This window comes from Odontesthes bonariensis, chromosome 6 (assembly GCF_027942865.1).
Source record: "Odontesthes bonariensis isolate fOdoBon6 chromosome 6, fOdoBon6.hap1, whole genome shotgun sequence".
NCBI lineage: Eukaryota > Metazoa > Chordata > Actinopteri > Atheriniformes > Atherinopsidae > Odontesthes > Odontesthes bonariensis.
Genome location: NC_134511.1, coordinates 40,183,866 through 40,194,735, shown reverse-complemented (window position 1 = coordinate 40,194,735; position 10,870 = coordinate 40,183,866). Strand labels below are relative to the sequence as shown.

The 10,870-nt window shown below is 44.5% G+C and overlaps 1 protein-coding gene across 1 annotated transcript in view; it reads left to right on the top strand.

Annotated features, from left to right (window-relative positions):
* The first annotated feature begins 20 nt into the window (after positions 1–20).
* The window catches only part of LOC142383056 (uncharacterized), a 30,387-nt gene continuing 19,537 nt past the window's right edge, over positions 21–10,870 (top strand). The window contains exons 1-3 of the mRNA XM_075469171.1: positions 21–5,243; positions 5,466–8,896; positions 9,131–10,790. Of these exons, the coding sequence (XP_075325286.1) occupies positions 21–5,243; positions 5,466–8,896; positions 9,131–10,790 (10,314 nt within the window). The remainder of the gene's footprint in view (positions 5,244–5,465; positions 8,897–9,130; positions 10,791–10,870) is intronic.

The window sequence follows — 10,870 nt, the reverse complement described above, 5'->3', positions numbered from 1 at the left end:
CAGGAGAACCTACAAGTGAGATGGTCAGTAAGCACACCACACGTCCTACAGGTTCCTCATTGTTCAGCACAGAGACACCAACAGCACTGCCAGTTAAGGGCCATGAAAGTGTTCACACAGATCAGACGATGATGTCCTCAGTTTCTATTGTTACTGATAAGACAGAGAAATCTTCAGTCAATACTCCACTAGATGTAGAGGGTTCAGGTACCCAAACCCCAGATATGTTCCACTCAACATCATCTGTTACAGTTCCATCTTCATCTCTGTACAGCTCAGCCACAGAAACAGTTTCTCCTGAAACATCAACAGTCCTCATCAGCACAGAAGCAGAGACTTCAGGACTCCACACTTCTGATTTAATTAGTGAATCATTCATTACGGCTACTACTGTCTCCTCAACACTGATTCCATCATCATCATCAGTCACATCATCAGCGCAAAATGAAACAAATGTGACTTCAGAGTCAGCAGTTTCTACACATTCATCGCTCTCCAGTACAGAGAAACCAACATCAGTGTCACCGCAACAGACTGTTACAACTTCCTCAGATGAACACTCGGTCACACCAGAGGAAAGTTCAACTTCATCAACAACAGATGAGGACGGCTCAGGAGAACCTACAAGTGAGAGTGTCAGTAAGCACACCACACGTCCTACAGGTTCCTCATTGTTCAGCACAGAGACACCAACAGCACTGCCAGTTAAGGACCATGAAAGTGTTCACACAGATCAGACGATGATGTCCTCAGTTTCTCCTCTTACTGATAAGACAGAGAAATCTTCAGTCAGTACTCCACTAGATGTAGAGGGTTCAGGTGAACGAACCCCAGATATGTTCCACTCAACATCATCTGTTACAGTTCCATCTTCATCTCTGTACAGCTCAGCCACAGAAACAGTTTCTCCTGAAACATCAACAGTCCTCATCAGCACAGAAGCAGAGACTTCAGGACTCCACACTTCTGATTTAATTAGTGAATCATTCATTACGGCTACTACTGTCTCCTCAACACTGATTCCATCATCATCATCAGTCACATCATCAGCGCAAAATGAAACAAATGTGACTTCAGAGTCAGCAGTTTCTACACATTCATCGCCCTCCAGTCCAGAGAAACCAACATCAGTGTCACCTGAAACGCAACAGACTGTTACAACTTCCTCAGATGAACACTCGGTCACACCAGAGGAAAGCTCAACTTCATCAACAACAGATGAGGACAGCTCAGGAGAACCTACAAGTGAGATGGTCAGTAAGCACACCACACGTCCTACAGGTTCCTCATTGTTCAGCACAGAGACACCAACAGCACTGCCAGTTAAGGGCCATGAAAGTGTTCACACAGATCAGACGATGATGTCCTCAGCTTCTATTGTTACGGATAAGACAGAGAAATCTTCAGTCAATACTCCACTAGATGTAGAGGGTTCAGGTGAACGAACCCCAGATATGTTCCACTCAACATCATCTGTTACAGTTCCATCTTCATCTCTGTACAGCTCAGCCGCAGAAACAGTTTCTCCTGAAACATCAACAGTCCTCATCAGCACAGAAGCAGAGACTTCAGGACTCCACACTTCTGATTTAATTAGTGAATCATTCATTACGGCTACTACTGTCTCCTCAACACTGATTCCATCATCATCATCAGTCACATCATCAGCGCAAAATGAAACAAATGTGACTTCAGAGTCAGCAGTTTCTACACATTCATCGCTCTCCAGTACAGAGAAACCAACATCAGTGTCACCTGAAACGCAACAGACTGTTACAACTTCCTCAGATGAACACTCGGTCACACCAGAGGAAAGTTCAACTTCATCAACAACAGATGAGGACAGCTCAGGAGAACCTACAAGTGAGAGTGTCAGTAAGCACACCACACGTCCTACAGGTTCCTCATTGTTCAGCACAGAGACACCAACAGCACTGCCAGTTAAGGGCCATGAAAGTGTTCACACAGATCAGACGATGATGTCCTCAGTTTCTATTGTTACGGATAAGACAGAGAAATCTTCAGTCAATACTCCACTAGATGTAGAGGGTTCAGGTGAACGAACCCCAGATATGTTCCACTCAACATCATCTGTTACAGTTCCATCTTCATCTCTGTACAGCTCAGCCACAGAAACAGTTTCTCCTGAAACATCAACAGTCCTCATCAGCACAGAAGCAGAGACTTCAGGACTCCACACTTCTGATTTAATTAGTGAATCATTCATTACGGCTACTACTGTCTCCTCAACACTGATTCCATCATCATCATCAGTCACATCATCAGCGCAAAATGAAACAAATGTGACTTCAGAGTCAGCAGTTTCTACACATTCATCGCCCTCCAGTACAGAGAAACCAACATCAGTGTCACCTGAAACGCAACAGACTGTTACAACTTCCTCAGCTGAACACTCGGTCACACCAGAGGAAAGTTCAACTTCATCAACAACAGATGAGGACGGCTCAGGAGAACCTACAAGTGAGATGGTCAGTAAGCACACCACACGTCCTACAGGTTCCTCATTGTTCAGCACAGAGACACCAACAGCACTGCCAGTTAAGGACCATGAAAGTGTTCACACAGATCAGACGATGATGTCCTCAGTTTCTCCTCTTACTGATAAGACAGAGAAATCTTCAGTCAATACTCCACTAGATGTAGAGGGTTCAGGTGAACGAACCCCAGATATGTTCCACTCAACATCATCTGTTACAGTTCCATCTTCATCTCTGTACAGCTCAGCCGCAGAAACAGTTTCTCCTGAAACATCAACAGTCCTCATCAGCACAGAAGCAGAGACTTCAGGACTCCACACTTCTGATTTAATTAGTGAATCATTCATTACGGCTACTACTGTCTCCTCAACACTGATTCCATCATCATCATCAGTCACATCATCAGCGCAAAATGAAACAAATGTGACTTCAGAGTCAGCAGTTTCTACACATTCATCGCCCTCCAGTACAGAGAAACCAACATCAGTGTCACCTGAAACGCAACAGACTGTTACAACTTCCTCAGATGAACACTCGGTCACACCAGAGGAAAGTTCAACTTCATCAACAACAGATGAGGACAGCTCAGGAGAACCTACAAGTGAGATGGTCAGTAAGCACACCACACGTCCTACAGGTTCCTCATTGTTCAGCACAGAGACACCAACAGCACTGCCAGTTAAGGGCCATGAAAGTGTTCACACAGATCAGACGATGATGTCCTCAGTTTCTATTGTTACGGATAAGACAGAGAAATCTTCAGTCAATACTCCACTAGATGTAGAGGGTTCAGGTGAACGAACCCCAGATATGTTCCACTCAACATCATCTGTTACAGTTCCATCTTCATCTCTGTACAGCTCAGCCACAGAAACAGTTTCTCCTGAAACATCAACAGTCCTCATCAGCACAGAAGCAGAGACTTCAGGACTCCACACTTCTGATTTAATCAGTGAATCATTCATTACGGCTACTACTGTCTCCTCAACACTGATTCCATCATCATCATCAGTCACATCATCAGCGCAAAATGAAACAAATGTGACTTCAGAGTCAGCAGTTTCTACACATTCATCGCTCTCCAGTACAGAGAAACCAACATCAGTGTCACCTGAAACGCAACAGACTGTTACAACTTCCTCAGATGAACACTCGGTCACACCAGAGGAAAGTTCAACTTCATCAACAACAGATGAGGACAGCTCAGGAGAACCTACAAGTGAGATGGTCAGTAAGCACACCACACGTCCTACAGGTTCCTCATTGTTCAGCACAGAGACACCAACAGCACTGCCAGTTAAGGACCATGAAAGTGTTCACACAGATCAGACGATGATGTCCTCAGTTTCTATTGTTACTGATAAGACAGAGAAATCTTCAGTCAATACTCCACTAGATGTAGAGGGTTCAGGTACCCAAACCCCAGATATGTTCCACTCAACATCATCTGTTACAGTTCCATCTTCATCTCTGTACAGCTCAGCCACAGAAACAGTTTCTCCTGAAACATCAACAGTCCTCATCAGCACAGAAGCAGAGACTTCAGGACTCCACACTTCTGATTTAATTAGTGAATCATTCATTACGGCTACTACTGTCTCCTCGACACTGATTCCATCATCATCATCAGTCACATCATCAGCGCAAAATGAAACAAATGTGACTTCAGAGTCAGCAGTTTCTACACATTCATCGCTCTCCAGTACAGAGAAACCAACATCAGTGTCACCGCAACAGACTGTTACAACTTCCTCAGATGAACACTCGGTCACACCAGAGGAAAGTTCAACTTCATCAACAACAGATGAGGACGGCTCAGGAGAACCTACAAGTGAGATGGTCAGTAAGCACACCACACGTCCTACAGGTTCCTCATTGTTCAGCACAGAGACACCAACAGCACTGCCAGTTAAGGACCATGAAAGTGTTCACACAGATCAGACGATGATGTCTTCAGTTTCTCCACTTACTGATAAGACAGAGAAATCTTCAGTCAGTACTCCACTAGATGTAGAGGGTTCAGGTGAACGAACCCCAGATATGTTCCACTCAACATCATCTGTTACAGTTCCATCTTCATCTCTGTACAGCTCAGCCGCAGAAACAGTTTCTCCTGAAACATCAACAGTCCTGATCAGCACAGAAGCAGAGACTTCAGGACTCCACACTTCTGATTTAATTAGTGAATCATTCATTACGGCTACTACTGTCTCCTCAACACTGATTCCATCATCATCATCAGTCACATCATCAGCGCAAAATGAAACAAATGTGACTTCAGAGTCAGCAGTTTCTACACATTCATCGCTCTCCAGTACAGAGAAACCAACATCAGTGTCATCTGAAACGCAACAGACTGTTACAACTTCCTCAGATGAACACTCGGTCACACCAGAGGAAAGCTCAACTTCATCAACAACAGATGAGGACGGCTCAGGAGAACCTACAAGTGAGAGTGTCAGTAAGCACACCACACGTCCTACAGGTTCCTCATTGTTCAGCACAGAGACACCAACAGCACTGCCAGTTAAGGGCCATGAAAGTGTTCACACAGATCAGACGATGATGTCCTCAGTTTCTATTGTTACGGATAAGACAGAGAAATCTTCAGTCAATACTCCACTAGATGTAGAGGGTTCAGGTGAACGAACCCCAGATATGTTCCACTCAACATCATCTGTTACAGTTCCATCTTCATCTCTGTACAGCTCAGCCACAGAAACAGTTTCTCCTGAAACATCAACAGTCCTCATCAGCACAGAAGCAGAGACTTCAGGACTCCACACTTCTGATTTAATCAGTGAATCATTCATTACGGCTACTACTGTCTCCTCAACACTGATTCCATCATCATCATCAGTCACATCATCAGCGCAAAATGAAACAAATGTGACTTCAGAGTCAGCAGTTTCTACACATTCATCGCTCTCCAGTACAGAGAAACCAACATCAGTGTCACCGCAACAGACTGTTACAACTTCCTCAGATGAACACTCGGTCACACCAGAGGAAAGCTCAACTTCATCAACAACAGATGAGGACAGCTCAGGAGAACCTACAAGTGAGATGGTCAGTAAGCACACCACACGTCCTACAGGTTCCTCATTGTTCAGCACAGAGACACCAACAGCACTGCCAGTTAAGGACCATGAAAGTGTTCACACAGATCAGACGATGATGTCCTCAGTTTCTCCTCTTACTGATAAGACAGAGAAATCTTCAGTCAATACTCCACTAGATGTAGAGGGTTCAGGTGAACGAACCCCAGATATGTTCCACTCAACATCATCTGTTACAGTTCCATCTTCATCTCTGTACAGCTCAGCCGCAGAAACAGTTTCTCCTGAAACATCAACAGTCCTCATCAGCACAGAAGCAGAGACTTCAGGACTCCACACTTCTGATTTAATTAGTGAATCATTCATTACGGCTACTACTGTCTCCTCAACACTGATTCCATCATCATCATCAGTCACATCATCAGCGCAAAATGAAACAAATGTGACTTCAGAGTCAGCAGTTTCTACACATTCATCGCCCTCCAGTACAGAGAAACCAGCATCAGTGTCACCTGAAACGCAACAGACTGTTACAACTTCCTCAGATGAACACTCGGTCACACCAGAGGAAAGTTCAACTTCATCAACAACAGATGAGGACAGCTCAGGAGAACCTACAAGTGAGATGGTCAGTAAGCACACCACACATCCTACAGGTTCCTCATTGTTCAGCACAGAGACACCAACAGCACTGCCAGTTAAGGACCATGAAAGTGTTCACACAGATCAGACGATGATGTCCTCAGTTTCTCCTCTTACTGATAAGACAGAGAAATCTTCAGTCAATACTCCACTAGATGTAGAGGGTTCAGGTACCCAAACCCCAGATATGTTCCACTCAACATCATCTGTTACAGTTCCATCTTCATCTCTGTACAGCTCAGCCACAGAAACAGTTTCTCCTGAAACATCAACAGTCCTCATCAGCACAGAAGCAGAGACTTCAGGACTCCACACTTCTGATTTAATTAGTGAATCATTCATTACGACTACTACTGTCTCCTCAACACTGATTCCATCATCATCATCAGTCACATCATCAGCGCAAAATGAAACAAATGTGACTTCAGAGTCAGCAGTTTCTACACATTCATCGCTCTCCAGTACAGAGAAACCAACATCAGTGTCACCGCAACAGACTGTTACAACTTCCTCAGATGAACACTCGGTCACACCAGAGGAAAGTTCAACTTCATCAACAACAGATGAGGACGGCTCAGGAGAACCTACAAGTGAGATGGTCAGTAAGCACACCACACGTCCTACAGGTTCCTCATTGTTCAGCACAGAGACACCAACAGCACTGCCAGTTAAGGACCATGAAAGTGTTCACACAGATCAGACGATGATGTCCTCAGCTTCTATTGTTACGGATAAGACAGAGAAATCTTCAGTCAATACTCCACTAGATGTAGAGGGTTCAGGTGAACGAACCCCAGATATGTTCCACTCAACATCATCTGTTACAGTTCCATCTTCATCTCTGTACAGCTCAGCCACAGAAACAGTTTCTCCTGAAACATCAACAGTCCTCATCAGCACAGAAGCAGAGACTTCAGGACTCCACACTTCTGATTTAATTAGTGAATCATTCATTACGGCTACTACTGTCTCCTCAACACTGATTCCATCATCATCATCAGTCACATCATCAGCGGAAAATGAAACAAATGTGACTTCAGAGTCAGCAGTTTCTACACATTCATCGCCCTCCAGTACAGAGAAACCAACATCAGTGTCACCTGAAACGCAACAGACTGTTACAACTTCCTCAGCTGAACACTCGGTCACACCAGAGGAAAGTTCAACTTCATCAACAACAGATGAGGACAGCTCAGGAGAACCTACAAGTGAGATGGTCAGTAAGCACACCACACGTCCTACAGGTTCCTCATTGTTCAGCACAGAGACACCAACAGCACTGCCAGTTAAGGACCATGAAAGTGTTCACACAGATCAGACGATGATGTCCTCAGTTTCTCCTCTTACTGATAAGACAGAGAAATCTTCAGTCAATACTCCACTAGATGTAGAGGGTTCAGGTGAACGAACCCCAGATATGTTCCACTCAACATCATCTGTTACAGTTCCATCTTCATCTCTGTACAGCTCAGCCGCAGAAACAGTTTCTCCTGAAACATCAACAGTCCTCATCAGCACAGAAGCAGAGACTTCAGGACTCCACACTTCTGATTTAATTAGTGAATCATTCATTACGGCTACTACTGTCTCCTCAACACTGATTCCATCATCATCATCAGTCACATCATCAGCGCAAAATGAAACAAATGTGACTTCAGAGTCAGCAGTTTCTACACATTCATCGCTCTCCAGTACAGAGAAACCAACATCAGTGTCACCTGAAACGCAACAGACTGTTACAACTTCCTCAGATGAACACTCGGTCACACCAGAGGAAAGTTCAACTTCATCAACAACAGATGAGGACGGCTCAGGAGAACCTACAAGTGAGATGGTCAGTAAGCACACCACACGTCCTACAGGTTCCTCATTGTTCAGCACAGAGACACCAACAGCACTGCCAGTTAAGGACCATGAAAGTGTTCACACAGATCAGACGATGATGTCCTCAGCTTCTATTGTTACTGATAAGACAGAGAAATCTTCAGTCAGTACTCCACTAGATGTAGAGGGTTCAGGTGAACGAACCCCAGATATGTTCCACTCAACATCATCTGTTACAGTTCCATCTTCATCTCTGTACAGCTCAGCCACAGAAACAGTTTCTCCTGAAACATCAACAGTCCTCATCAGCACAGAAGCAGAGACTTCAGGACTCCACACTTCTGATTTAATTAGTGAATCATTCATTACGGCTACTACTGTCTCCTCAACACTGATTCCATCATCATCATCAGTCACATCATCAGCGGAAAATGAAACAAATGTGACTTCAGAGTCAGCAGTTTCTACACATTCATCGCCCTCCAGTACAGAGAAACCAACATCAGTGTCACCTGAAACGCAACAGACTGTTACAACTTCCTCAGATGAACACTCGGTCACACCAGAGGAAAGTTCAACTTCATCAACAACAGATGAGGACAGCTCAGGAGAACCTACAAGTGAGATGGTCAGTAAGCACACCACACATCCTACAGGTTCCTCATTGTTCAGCACAGAGACACCAACAGCACTGCCAGTTAAGGACCATGAAAGTGTTCACACAGATCAGACGATGATGTCCTCAGTTTCTATTGTTACGGATAAGACAGAGAAATCTTCAGTCAATACTCCACTAGATGTAGAGGGTTCAGGTGAACGAACCCCAGATATGTTCCACTCAACATCATCTGTTACAGTTCCATCTTCATCTCTGTACAGCTCAGCCACAGAAACAGTTTCTCCTGAAACATCAACAGTCCTCATCAGCACAGAAGCAGAGACTTCAGGACTCCACACTTCTGATTTAATTAGTGAATCATTCATTACGGCTACTACTGTCTCCTCAACACTGATTCCATCATCATCATCATCAGTCACATCATCAGCACAAAATGAAACAAATGTGACTTCAGAGTCAGCAGTTTCTACACATTCATCGCCCTCCAGTACAGAGAAACCAACATCAGTGTCACCTGAAACGCAACAGACTGTTACAACTTCCTCAGCTGAACACTCGGTCACACCAGAGGAAAGTTCAACTTCATCAACAACAGATGAGGACGGCTCAGGAGAACCTACAAGTGAGATGGTCAGTAAGCACACCACACGTCCTACAGGTTCCTCATTGTTCAGCACAGAGACACCAACAGCACTGCCAGTTAAGGACCATGAAAGTGTTCACACAGATCAGACGATGATGTCCTCAGCTTCTATTGTTACTGATAAGACAGAGAAATCTTCAGTCAGTACTCCACTAGATGTAGAGGGTTCAGGTGAACGAACCCCAGATATGTTCCACTCAACATCATCTGTTACAGTTCCATCTTCATCTCTGTACAGCTCAGCCACAGAAACAGTTTCTCCTGAAACATCAACAGTCCTCATCAGCACAGAAGCAGAGACTTCAGGACTCCACACTTCTGATTTAATCAGTGAATCATTCATTACGGCTACTACTGTCTCCTCAACACTGATTCCATCATCATCATCAGTCACATCATCAGCGCAAAATGAAACAAATGTGACTTCAGAGTCAGCAGTTTCTACACATTCATCGCTCTCCAGTACAGAGAAACCAACATCAGTGTCACCGCAACAGACTGTTACAACTTCCTCAGATGAACACTCGGTCACACCAGAGGAAAGTTCAACTTCATCAACAACAGATGAGGACAGCTCAGGAGAACCTACAAGTGAGAGTGTCAGTAAGCACACCACACGTCCTACAGGTTCCTCATTGTTCAGCACAGAGACACCAACAGCACTGCCAGTTAAGGGCCATGAAAGTGTTCACACAGATCAGACGATGATGTCCTCAGTTTCTCCTCTTACTGATAAGACAGAGAAATCTTCAGTCAATACTCCACTAGATGTAGAGGGTTCAGGTGAACGAACCCCAGATATGTTCCACTCAACATCATCTGTTACAGTTCCATCTTCATCTCTGTACAGCTCAGCCGCAGAAACAGTTTCTCCTGAAACATCAACAGTCCTCATCAGCACAGAAGCAGAGACTTCAGGACTCCACACTTCTGATTTAATTAGTGAATCATTCATTACGGCTACTACTGTCTCCTCAACACTGATTCCATCATCATCATCAGTCACATCATCAGCGCAAAATGAAACAAATGTGACTTCAGAGTCAGCAGTTTCTACACATTCATCGCCCTCCAGTACAGAGAAACCAACATCAGTGTCACCTGAAACGCAACAGACTGTTACAACTTCCTCAGATGAACACTCGGTCACACCAGAGGAAAGTTCAACTTCATCAACAACAGATGAGGACGGCTCAGGAGAACCTACAAGTGAGATGGTCAGTAAGCACACCACACGTCCTACAGGTTCCTCATTGTTCAGCACAGAGACACCAACAGCACTGCCAGTTAAGGACCATGAAAGTGTTCACACAGATCAGACGATGATGTCCTCAGTTTCTATTGTTACGGATAAGACAGAGAAATCTTCAGTCAGTACTCCACTAGATGTAGAGGGTTCAGGTGAACGAACCCCAGATATGTTCCACTCAACATCATCTGTTACAGTTCCATCTTCATCTCTGTACAGCTCAGCCACAGAAACAGTTTCTCCTGAAACATCAACAGTCCTCATCAGCACAGAAGCAGAGACTTCAGGACTCCACACTTCTGATTTAATTAGTGAATCATTCATTACGGCTACTAC